Source organism: Mandrillus leucophaeus, unplaced genomic scaffold (genome assembly GCF_000951045.1).
Source record: "Mandrillus leucophaeus isolate KB7577 unplaced genomic scaffold, Mleu.le_1.0 Scaffold24, whole genome shotgun sequence".
In the NCBI taxonomy this organism is placed as follows: domain Eukaryota; kingdom Metazoa; phylum Chordata; class Mammalia; order Primates; family Cercopithecidae; genus Mandrillus; species Mandrillus leucophaeus.
The window spans coordinates 296,971-309,225 of NW_012102476.1; the positions used below are offsets into that span (position 1 = coordinate 296,971).

The window sequence follows — 12,255 nt, forward strand, 5'->3', positions numbered from 1 at the left end:
AAAAAATTAGCCAGGCGTGGTGCATGCTTGTAGTCCCAGCTACTAGGGAGGCTGAGGTGGGAGGATCACTTGAGCCCAGGAGGCAGAGGCTGCAGTGAGCTGAGATCACACCACAGCACTCCAGCCTGAGAAACAGCCACACCCTGTCTCAAACACACACACACACACATACACACACACACACACACACACACATAATGGATACAGGTGTGTGTCTCTGATTCTTCGTTGGCCTCTGGGCTGTGGTGTCCCCACCTCTCATGTCTGCTCTGCCGCCCACAGATCCCGGAGTTGAAGCAGGACATCAGCATCCCCGACTACTGCAGCCTGGGCGATGGGGAGGAGGAGGAGATCACCATCAATGCCTGGTTTGGTCCCCAGGGAACCATCTCCCCCCTACATCAGGATCCCCAGCAGAACTTCCTAGTCCAGGTTGGAGCTACTGCTGGAATAGTGGCCTCCTATCTCCTCCTGGCCCAGGCACCTGGCCGGCCACATTCTCTGCCTTTGAACACTGGGCTCTTAAAAAGAAACAAGAAGCACTGAAGGGGATGAGGACAAAAATAGAAAACAAACCCACAGACGGCGCCAGGCCCGGCAAGGCCTCTGCAGTCGGCTGCTTCCAGAAGCGGCTGTCCTCCTGCGTGGGCCCCTCCCAAGATCCCTCACAGGGGAGCCCTTGGGCGAGGGAGCGAGTGCTGGCGCGGGTGCCTGGTGCCTCTGCCCCTCCCCCGCCTGCCACTCATCCGATCCAGACCAGCTTCTTCCAAACAGGAGGCGGCAGGTCGGGGGAGTTTTCTCAGTCACTGGGAGGTTTTTTCCTGAGACCCAGGCAGAGGAGCAGATGGGTTTGCTACAAGGGGAGGCACCTCTGTCTACTGCTGTAAGACCACCTTGGTTTTCACAGGCAAAGAGAGGTTAGTAAAGGAGAACATTCTCCTACCCTGGCAGACCAGTCCAGAGAGGCGGCTCAGGAGTGGGCTAAGAGCCAGGCTTCGGGAGCCAGCCTGCCTGGCGCGGACAGCAGCCCTGCCACACCTCAGCTCTGTGAGCTTGGGCAGCTCATTTAATCTCTCTGTGCCTCAGTTTCCTCACCTGCAAAATGGGAGTGAAGATAAACCACCTCAGAGAGGATTAAATTAGTTAACACACGTAAAGCACTTAAGTGGTGCCTGGCACAGACAAGTGCCTAATAATGGTGGGCTCCAAAATGTATTTGGAAGAAAAACATACCTTTAGGCCAAGTTTGGTGGTTCACACCTATAATCCCAGCACTTTGGGAGGCTGAGTCAGGAGGATCACTTGAGGCCAGGAGTTCAAGACCAGCCTGGGTAACGTAGTGAAACCCAATCTCTACCAAAAATAAAAATACAAAAATCAGCTGGGTGTGGTGGGGCACACCTGTAGTCCCAACTACTGGGGAGGCTGGGGCAGGAGGATCTCTGGAGGGAGGAGGTCGAGACTGCAGTGAGCCATGATCACACCACGGCACTCCAGCCTGGATGACTGAGACCCAGTCTCTAAAAATTAAAACAGCAAGAAAAACATACACGTGGAACTGTAAGCATGTGTGGAGGGGAAGGGCAGGCTGGGCCCAGGGAGCAGCATGCGGAAGGGGACAGAGGCCAGGGTGGGCGTGGGGCAGCAGCGGAGTGAGGCCACCAGCTGACGGTCAGGGTCTCTCTTCCCAGGTGATGGGGAGGAAGTACATCCGGCTGTATTCCCCACAGGAGTCGGGGGCTCTGTACCCTCATGACACGCACCTTCTCCATAACACGAGCCAGGTGGGCACTGGGGGTCCGGGGTGACGTTGCAGGTTCTCCCCACTGCCCCAGAGATGATGACGTCCTTTGCTTTCTTCAGGTCGACGTGGAGAATCCTGACCTCGAGAAGTTCCCCGAGTTTGCCAAGGCCCCATTCCTGTCCTGCATCCTGTCTCCTGGAGAGATCCTGTTCATACCCGTGAAATACTGGCATTACGTGCGGGCTCTGGATTTGAGCTTCTCGGTCAGCTTCTGGTGGTCGTAGCCAGGCTAGGAGCTGAAAGGGCCGGACATGCAGACAGCACTCATCTGTTCACTGATTTCCTGCTCTGTGCCCCACCTGGTGCTGGGTCCTGGAATCTAGAGAGACAAGCAGGACTGAACCTGTGTCCTGAAGAGCCTTCACTGCCCAGTGGCAGCCCGGGGGGGCTGAGCTTCAGCACTGGACGGGCACAGAGCGGGGGCTGCCCAGGAAGGAGCACACTCCAGGCCGGGGGTGCATGACAGAGGAAGGTGGGGAGAGCCCAGAAGGACCCTGCAGGCAGACAGCCTGCTTGGGGACTCTGGCATCAGAAAGCCTAACGTGTTTGGGAAATGGGTGGGTCACACGGGCAGAGGTGAAATGTGGGCTCTGAGGTTGGCTACTGGACTCAGACCCGGCCGCGCTGCGTACCTGCTGCGTGACTTGGCCAGGATCCCCCGCTTCGTTGTGCCCACGTGGAAAAGAGGGCAAGGCCAGTCCTCACTGCAGAGGGCCGAGGAGGCAGTGCCGAGCCCCTGCTGCTGCATGAACCTTAGCCACTGCCACTGATCCCAATTACTCTGATCCTTCTGCCCTTCCTTCCCTTAACTGGGCCTGCTGGACGCCACAGCCTGAATACTGGACAGAGCTGGGCATTGCCCAGGTCACAGGAGAGAGTCCATAGGGGCCTGCTCAGGAGCCCAGACCCCTGCTGGGCAGTGGGAGCTTTCTGTCATCCTCGTGGCTAAAGGATAGCCTACCTGCCTGCAGTGAAGTGCAAAGGTCTTGCTGGATGACTTTTCACCCGCACTCATCCAGGAGCAGGCTCCCAAGTGAAGAAACCACTGAACTATCACCAGCCCCTGGAAGCCTCCCTCTAGCCACCTTCTAGTCACCATCCCCCAGAAGTAATGACTGTCAAACCGGTGGAAGGTTTGAGGCCAGGGGGACACCCAGGCTCCGTGCTTTCTGTAGTTGTGTCTTGTGTGCACGCAGGTTTGTTTTATGTTTTGGCTATTAAGACTTTCCCCAGCCCTCTGTTTTTTGTTTTTTAAACTAAATAGAGATGGGATCTTGCTATGTTGCCCATGCTGGTCTTGAACTCCTGGGCTTAAGTGATCCTCTCACCTTGGCCTACCAAAGTGCTGGGGTTACAGGTATGAGCCACCATGCCAGCCTTGGCTTCTTTCTTCCCCCCTTCCAAGACAGGCCTGGGGAAAAGAGCCCCGGGGGTTCAGCTGCCATCCTGCCAGCACCTTGACCACTGGCTCAGCTGTTTGGCTTCTAGCTAAAAATCAAGCCGCCTCTGGTTGGCCAGGGGGTAGCTACCCTGGGGTAACTAGAAGGGGGATGGGAAGGTGGCCACGGGCAGCTGGGACTCTAGTTCCTGATGCCCTCTGTACCCAGGCCAAGGAATTTGACCTTTATTGGGTAGGTCCTGGGGTTCTCGGCCTTTGAGCAGACACCAGCAACATCTGCACTCTCGAAAGCTGGCTGTTGGCAGGCAGAGGCCGTGGCACTTACTCATCCTGGGAGTGGGCTGCTGAGCGGCCGTGCGTGTGCCAGGGACTGACACACACAACAGCTATCTGGAAGTGGAGTCCACTTGGCTCCGTGGGCAGCTGCTTGCAAGGACATTGTTTATTCCCTGCCATTGTTAATAGTCAATTACCTAATCTTTCATAGGAAGAATTTACACCAGATGTCAACACCCCTGAAAGTAGGGAGGCATAAAACAGGGACGCTCCATGACTAGGTTCACCATTAGTGAGGAGCGGTGGCTCCCGGCCCCCATGTGTAACTCACACCCCTTCCCCAGCGGAAGGACAGGCGGGTTGTGGCCTCAGCTCCCAGTGGCCCAGCCGCTCCATCCGCTCCAGCTGGCAGGCCCCATGGCCCATCTGTAGCGTAGTGTGACAGAAAGCTGGGCATGGGAGGCCACGTTCATTAACGTATGGTATCCTGGCCAGGAGGCTTCCAGCAAATGTCCCTTGTCAGATGAGGAACGGGAAAAGGGGAAATGGCCCTGCCCTGTGGGTGAGGTTCCAGCGTTCCTAGGAATCCCAGTCTGAGGGTGACTTCAGCCCTCTGAGGAAGGTGGACTCTGAAGCCAGCTTGGAACCCAAGCGCCGAACAGTTGGTCACAGACCAAGGAGAGGCACGTGCACGAGCCCCTGCCTGAGATGTGGCCACAGCAGTCAGGACACTGATACTGCCATCACAGACACAGGACACAGCTAGCAGGCCTGTCACTGACCAGATGAGGCCCCTGCCCTCATGGTATTTTAACATAATGGCGTCAGGCTGGGGTGCGGGGGGGGCAATAAGGACATGGGAATACAAGAAGACAGTGTCACGCCGTGATTAGTGCCATGAAAGCAACAGAGCAGGGTGACAGGGTGGAAAATGGCAGCCAGGGATGGACTGGTGGGGTCAGAGTTTTTTGATAGTTGACATTTGAAGAGCAAGAGCTTGACTGGGAATCCAGAATCAGCCATGAGACTTGAGGCCCAGCTGGTGACAGCAGGTACAGCAGCCCTGAGACAGGAAAGCCCCAGTCTGGGGACGGGGGAGGTAGGAGTCAGGGCGGCTGGGGCAGAGAGGGGGGATGGTAGGAAGGGGGATATCAAGGCCATGGGGCCTGGGGGACCAGCAGGGGAAGGCGCTGGGGGGCTCAGCCTGGGAGGGACAGGTCTGCAGCTGCTGTGCAGACAAGGGCCTACAAGGGGACCCTGGGAAGCAGGCCAGTCCGTAATTCCTGAGTGATAAGGTCGGGGCACCGGCGGGGAAGCATGGCAGTGAAAGAGAAGGCTGGCGGGGTAATAAAGGCTTTGAATGCCAGGCCAGTGTCTGGAACTCACAAGGGTTTTGGGTGAGTGCCAGTGTGTTGTGGGATGTTCACATCAGTGTCATCATGGAGGTGTTGGAGGCAGGAGAGATGAGCAGCAGGGGGGCCGGTGTCCCCAATGGTGAAGTGCCCAGAGGCTTCCGGAGTCCCCAGCCAGGACTGACTCGAGCACAGAGAATGAACGACCAGAACCACGGGACAACGGGGTCAGTCATGAGCTGCCCTGGCCCCTCCTGAAGGTGGTATTTGCTGGTTGGCTTTTTGTCTCCTGGCGTCCATCTTCCCTTCTTCCAGAACGGCACACTGATTGCACTCTGGAGAATGATCTCTGCCCCAGGGACGCGGTCCTGGAAGGTCTGTACAGCTGCTCCCTGGACTGGCATCTTGAGGGCACGTCGGGAGGAGCGTAGACAGGCTGGAGCTGACCCCCTGTGACAGCAGCACCCACTGTCACAGAATTGTCTTGACATCCATGACCCTTATTCCAAGGTCTGCCATTCTAGACTGGTCTTGCCTTCCTGTCCTTTCTGCAAGCCACCTCATACGTTTCCAAAAAACCCCTGTTCTGGTGAGGCCAGCTGGGGCTGGCACTGGCTGAACACACTGGGCTTACCAATGGGCGTGTCTGTGCCCACTGACGAAGGGCTGGGCTGGGTCCCCGGCTGCCTCACTGATGGGAAGGTGGGCTTGAGGGCTCAGGAGCCCAGACTTGGTTCTGGGAGGGTGAGCCTCCCACCAGCAGGGGTCATTGGTTCACTGAGCCTCGGATACCTGCTCTACCCTGGGTTTATGGAGGTGAACAAAGGGGGATGTTCCTGCCTGCAGCGGGGGAAGTCAGCCACCAATTCAGTGTCCAGGTTCACTGCCCGCTGCCTCTGAGGCTATTGAAGATGCAATCACACCTTCAATTTGCTTAGGGAAAGGCCCCTGCTCCCTCAGCCACGTGGCCTGAGAGGGACGGCCCCACCCCTGTCTTCGGGGTGGGTGTGATTTTCCAATGCCAGTCGGATCATCCTGTCCCCACCTCGCAGGTGTCCACGTGGGAGCTATGGGCCATGAGGATGCTTGCAAGGGTGTGGGAGCCACCAAGTGAGAGCCACCCTCTTCCTCCCCATCCCGGGCATGATGTGTGAGGCCCAGAGCGTGACAGCTATTTCGCTACCATGAAGAAAGCTGGATTTCTGGGAAACCACCTCGTAGGCCCCAAGCATGCAGCCAGCCCAGTGAACGCGCAGTAGACACAGAAATATGGCTGTGTGGTGACCTCGCTGGAGCCCCTAGACCAGGCCTCTCAAGTCCCCTGTGGCCAAGTCCTTCCTTGTTTCAGCCAGTCTGAGTTGGCTTTTCTGTCATGACTGAAGCATCCTGACTGATGCTGGGGTTCAAGAGACGCATGAAGATGGGGACTTAACAAGTGTGAGGAGGGAGGAAGCGCAGGGAGCGAGGGGCTGACCAGTGCCAAAGGGCGACCGGGTGCTAGCCAGGAAACAAAGCCGGACACCAGAGGGGAGGGTGCGCAGGCCCAGGGCGCCCTGTGCAGAGGCTCCCGAGCTGACGAAGGAAGCACTGCACCCTGAGCAGTGGGTGGGGGGAGGCGGTGACGGATGAGCAGGGGCCTCACCAGGGGCCACAGCCCTGCTGCAGCAGTGGGGGCGTCCAGGGGTCTTCCACAGGGAGCATGGAGGCAGGGTGTGGGCCGGGGCTGGCGCTCAGCCTGAGGCAGCAGCGGCAGGGCCGGAGGGCTACTGGCAGCTGGGCTGGACAGGATCTGGTGACAGTGGGATGCAGGAGGGTCAGGGAGAGGAAGCATTGAGGCTGACTCCCGGTCCCAGTTGGGGCTGCTGGATGGCGGGGCTGCCGGGCACCCACAGGGAGCAGAGGGTCCAGGGAGGGAGAGCACGTGTCCCGCCCAAATGCCCAGCCTCAGCCCATTCAGGCCAGTGGCACCTTGGGCCAGGGGAGAGTCCAGACTGGGGAGTTGGGGAGGCCAAGGTTCACACATCCAGGTGTGGGCCAGCCCAATCCTGCTGGGACAGCTGGTCACAGCTGGGACTGGAGGCAAGGCTGCCCTGAGCAAGGACAGTGAGCTGTCCTGAGCCGTTGCTGGGGGCTCTGCTGGTTTCACCTGCTGGAGCCCAAACCCAGGGGTTCTGAGTGATGACCGAACTCCAGGAAAGAAGGCAAGGTCACGACACAGAGCCTCACACACAGGCTCGAGAACACAGACAGGGGCTGCAGCAACTTCCCAGGACAGTTTATTCCAAAGCTGTGGACAGTCCACATTAAGAAGAAAGAGGTGACTCGCATGGAACCTGAAACACGGACGCCTCTCTTCCAAGAAGGGCTGCGGCGATCAGGCCACCCAAGGCAGCCAGTCCCTCAGCAGAGCACGACGGCTAATGCTGCCTGGACCGCAGGGACTTTTTGTTCGATTTTGAGATACCAGACTCCCTCTCCTTCTCAGGGTCGAAGACTTCTGTAGACAGAAAAGGCAGGAAAGACAGTGAACGGAGGGGCTGGCAGCACAGGAGCACCAGCTCGAGCCAGCGGCTACGTCTCCTGTGCCAAGGACTCTGTCCTAGGTCTACACTTCTTCACTGCCAACCCTCCCCAGCAGCAGAGTTAGCCCCAATTCAGAGAGGAACAAACTGAGGGAGCTGTGGACATGGCTGTCACATCCCCCTCCTGAGAGGGCTGCCAGAGAGGGAGCCTTGTCTAGACAAAATGCTCATAAGCGTTGGAATTTCTGCTGGGTTCTAGAAAGTCCTCTGGAACGGTGCACGCAGCTCAGCCTTTACTTCCTGCGGTGGCTGCTTCTAGGATTCAGGCTGCTAATGCGGACCCCCACATACCCTGGAGCCTTTCAGGGCCCTGCCTCCACGGGCTTCTCCAGCACCAGGCCCTGCATCCTGCTGGCCCAGCCCTTCCCATGAGCACCTCAGGGCCCACGCACCTGGGATCTCGTGGGGCCAGTAGTCGTTGCAGTGGGGGCAGCGCGGTTCAGCGTTTGACTGGAAGTACTTGGCCACGCAGGGTAAGTGCATCCTGATCCCACAGGTTTCGCAGCTTTGACCCTGAAACAAGAAAGGCCAATGACGGCAGAGCTGGTGCACACCTCTGTGTTCTGCAAACCTCCGGGGAAGCCACAAGGAAAATGGGCAGCTGGTGGCATCGGGTTATCTTCCAGTCCCCAGATTAATACTGAAAATCCCAAACGTCTTAGTGCAGGGGAGTCTTTTGTTTGTTTGCTTGTTTGTTGCAGTGGGTTTTACTAAACAATTCTGAACACATGAACGCAGTGACAGAAGCCAAGGGCTGGCAAGCTCCCGCACTCAGATCCTGCAGGTGGCGTGTGGACAGCCACAGCTTTTCAGAAGCTTATTTGCTGATGTGGATCAAAAGCTTTCAAAAAAAAATTGCACTTTGTCCCAGAAACCCCGCCCAAGGAAATAATCACCATGTGCCCAAGGATACAGGTGTACGAGGCCCATGAGAGCAATTGCAATTACAAACAGCTACAGCTGCAAAACGACAGAAACTGAAAGACACATCAGTGTCCACGCTGGTTCAGTGGCTGCAAAGCCCTGCAAACTGGAGGAGACCACTCCGGAAAGCAGCAAGTGATAGAGACACTCTGCCAAATACTCTGCCACAAAACTGCCAAGATAATGCAGGTTGCACAGAACACTCAACCTTCCTGAGAAAAATAAAGTAAGCGAGAGCCCTTGGACCCCAGCAGCAGAACCAGGGAGGAGAGAGGCAGTGCGTCCCTGCAGGCCACCGTGGGGAGGCGTCCTCTGACACGTCCTGGGAGATGGCCTCCAGGAGCTCTTGCGGGAGGAGGTGCCGGCAGTGCAGGAGGGCTGGGTCCAGAGCCAGGATTCGGGAAGTACCTGTGCAGAGCCCCAGGAGCTGAGGGCCCAGCAGTGAGCTCCCATGCCCTGCCCAGCGGGTACCTGGATGAGGAGGCTGTGACAGATATTACAGATCTTCACTGCGTCGGGGTACGTCTCCCGGATGTATTGCTCCATTTCCAGGATGGCCCGGCCATGCAGGGTGAACTCCCCTTCCTTCTGCAGGGACACACAGGAGGTGGCCACCCTCAGCCAGGCCCTCTCCCCATTCACTACCTCTGTTCCCTCTGTGATCCCACAGCCCAGTGCTCAGGAAGACACAAGGGTCTAGGCACCTTTGCACCAACCCCAGACAACGGGCATCAGCCACGTCCCCCTAGCAGAGCCTCAGCAAGGGAAACTGAGGCAAAGGCCCAAAAGGCATGGAGGCACAGCTCCCCGACACCCCCCTTTTCTCAGCACCTGTTGTGCCTTCAGACGTGACTGCTCTGTGCACTGCAGCCCCGAGCGAGGCAGTCACAGCCCTCCTGCAGATGAGGACGCTGAGGCCCACAAGGGGTCAGTCTCCCCAGGGCACAAACCCGAGCACCCACTGCTTCCATCCGCCACCCATCCCACTCCCATAAAGCAGCATCCCCGGTGCCTCCCAGCACTTCTGCCTCCAACTGCAGTAGGGACCCTCAGAGATCATTTCCGGCCACATCACTTTACAGACGGAGCTGGAAGGAGTCTGGAGAGGGCAGACGGGCCCCATCACACCATGGGCAGTGGAGCCTCCAACGGAAGCCAGGCCTCCTGGTTCCCACGCCACGGTGCGGTCACCCATCATGCATCCTGAACACCCTGGGAGAACCAGGAAGCACATGAATAACACAGCTCCCCAGGCTGACCCTCCTGCCAGGTCACAGGAGAGAGGCAGCACTGAGGGAGACCCAAGGGAGGCAAATGACACGGACCCAGGACACGGACCCAGGACACGGACCCATGCAGGCTGATTCCAGTTTCTCCACAGTCAGCTCATGCATCGGACGTGAACCGCGCCAGGAGATGGCGTCACTGAAGCCTGCGAGTCACTCGAGTGCTCAGCTGCCTTTCCTGTTATTTTCTAATTTTTACAAGCAAGAGCTGTCACTCCCGTTTTTGTTTTTTGGTTTTTTGGTTTTTTTTTTTTGAGATGGAGTTTTGCTCTTGTTGCCCAGGGTGGAGTGCAATGGCATGATCTTGGCTCAGTGCAACTTCCGTGTTCTGGGTTCAAGCAATTCTTCTGCCTCAGCCTCCAGAGTAGCTGGGATTACAGGTGTGCGCCACCACCGGCTAATTTTGTATTTTTAGTAGAGATGGGGTTTTGCCATGTTGGCCAGGCTGGTCTTGAACTCCCGACCTCAGGTGATCCACCCACCTTGGTCTTCCAAAGTGCTGGGATTACAGGCGTGAGCCACCGTACCCGGCCCACTCCTGTTTCTGACAGGTAGAGCCCCCCCCCACCCCATTCCTGCCTCCATCCCCAGGGTGCAGTGTGGAGGGGGTGTGCTTGCATAACCTGGGCTTGCAGTGCATTCACTCTGGAACACCAGTAGAGGGGCTGGGTGAGCACAGGAAGGGAGGCAGGGTAGAGGCATGGGGTTGGGGCAGGGACAGCCGCTGCGGGAGCAGTGGAGGGAGGCCAGGGTACCAGGTGCTTATGCCCTGCACCGCGGCTGTTGGTGCACAGGGGCTTTGTGTTCTCCAAGTGCTGTGGGCAATGGGAGGATGTGACCAGCCCTCAGGCCGTCCTCAGTCCTCGGTCCTCGGTCCCATGGCTGTTACCTTCCCCAAAACTCCCAAATCCATCACGGCACCCCACCTCCCTGGCTACCACCCACTTCCACCCTCCCCTCCAGATCCATCACGGCACCTCACATCCCCGGCCACTGCTGCCTTCCACCCTCCTCCAGATCCATCACGGCACCCCATCTCCCCGGCCTCCACCCTCTTCCACCCTCCCCTGTTCCTGCAGCTCTCTGAGCCCACTCTCCTCCAGCAATGTGCTTGCTACAAAACAAGCCTGGCCCTGTCACTCCCACCTCACCCCCACCCGAGGGCTTCCCACCACCCTTAGGTCCAAGAGCCAAGCCCCTAATGCATGTATCTCCCGGGTTGCCCTCGTCTGCTCTCCCCAGCAATCTTTGTGCTCAGATGGCCCTGGCCTTAGCTTCTTGAGCGTACTCACTGGCCACAGGGCCATTGCTGGGCTGATGATCCTCCCACCCCAGGCTCCAGGCAACTCCCACACAGCCTTCAGCTTGAGTGTCACTTACTCAGCAGCTGAGGGCCAGTTCCTCTGGGACAGCTGTCATAAAGCCATGTTTCCTTTCCATCTGTGCCTGGACTGCAGTGGGATGACCGTCTCACTGCTCTTGGGCTCTCCCTCCAGACCATGGCCCCGTGGGAGTGGCCACCAGCTCTGGTTTCGCTCACTCCAGTGTCTGCAGCACCTGCTGTGGGGCCCAGCACTTGGCCGGCCCACAGGAAGATGAAGTAGACCTTGCACTGATCCCAGAGGAGTGCCTCACACTGTGAGCGAGTCCAAGCTCAGACTGAGGCAGGAGCTGCATTTATTTATTTATTTATTTATTAACTTGCTTATTTTTGAGACAGTTTCACTCTTGTTGCCCAGGCTGGAGTGCAATGGCACAATCTCAGCTCACTACAACCTTTGCCTCCAGGGTTCAAGTGATTCTACTGCCTCAGCCTCCCGAGTAGCTGGGATTACAGGTGCCCGCCACCACACCCAGCTAATTTTTTATATTTTAAGTAGAGACAAGGTTTCACCATGTCGGCCAGGCTGGTCTCAAACTCCTGACTTCAAGTCATCTACCTGCCTCAGCCTCCCAAAGTGCTACAATTACAGGTGTGAGCCACTGTGCCCAGCCAAGCTGCATTTACTGAACACCTACTATGCACCTGAAACTGCACCCAAGGCTCACCATTCATGACCCACTCAGTCCTCTGCGGGCCCATCAGGGGAGGGGTAGGAGGGGTGCCCTAGCCCTCAGAGAACACGAGAGTCCAGGCAATCTCCCAGGCACCTCGCCACGACACTTGGAAGTCAGGACCTCTTGTAGGGAGCAGTCCTGGGGTGTATGGAGGTGCGTCCATCAGCAGACGTCCAGCTCCCATGAGCCGCGCTTGCTCTCAGAGGCCTCTCTGCTGACCCCAACCACCCACCACCCCTGGGCCTTCTCCTGGACCGGCAGCTGCCTCAGCACCTCCATGCTGAGCCAGTCTCGCACAGGACTGGCTGTCTAGGAGTGACATGTCCTTGGGGTGATATGCCCACCTGGAAGGGCCTTGGCAGTGGACCCCTGGCTGTTTCTGTGGGAAGCCCTGTGTCTGAGAAGCCAAGGATCAGACGCTGACGTGTGGTGTCTCTGATCGAGGTGCTGCCCTAGGAAGACCTGTCCTGGGTACATGAGCACCCCACCCCTGTTCTCAGCGGTTCCTCCAGAGTGCCGCAGACCTCAGGGCAACCCTTACCAGGCCATGTAGGTCAGAGAGCACTGGACCCTC

General features: G+C 57.8%; 2 protein-coding genes across 4 annotated transcripts in view; one reads left to right on the forward strand and one right to left on the reverse strand.

Moving 5' to 3' along the window:
• Positions 1-3,088, forward strand: part of KDM8 (lysine (K)-specific demethylase 8) — an 18,633-nt gene extending 15,545 nt beyond the window's left edge. For both annotated transcript variants that reach the window (XM_011982330.1, XM_011982331.1), the window contains exons 6-8: positions 283-432; positions 1,692-1,784; positions 1,864-3,088. In XM_011982330.1, coding sequence (XP_011837720.1) covers positions 283-432; positions 1,692-1,784; positions 1,864-2,028 — 408 coding nt within the window. In that variant the 3' untranslated portion in view covers positions 2,029-3,088. The remainder of the gene's footprint in view (positions 1-282; positions 433-1,691; positions 1,785-1,863) is intronic.
• Positions 3,089-7,085: 3,997 nt separating this feature from the next.
• The window catches only part of NSMCE1 (non-SMC element 1 homolog (S. cerevisiae)), a 44,425-nt gene continuing 39,255 nt past the window's right edge, over positions 7,086-12,255 (reverse strand). The window contains exons 6-8 of one of the 2 annotated variants that reach the window (XM_011982332.1): positions 8,809-8,925; positions 7,806-7,926; positions 7,086-7,328 (exon numbers count right to left, since the gene is read on the reverse strand). In XM_011982332.1, the coding sequence (XP_011837722.1) occupies positions 7,249-7,328; positions 7,806-7,926; positions 8,809-8,925 (318 nt within the window). In that variant the 3' untranslated portion in view covers positions 7,086-7,248. The remainder of the gene's footprint in view (positions 7,329-7,805; positions 7,927-8,808; positions 8,926-12,255) is intronic. The other variant, XM_011982333.1, reaches the window with a different exon arrangement.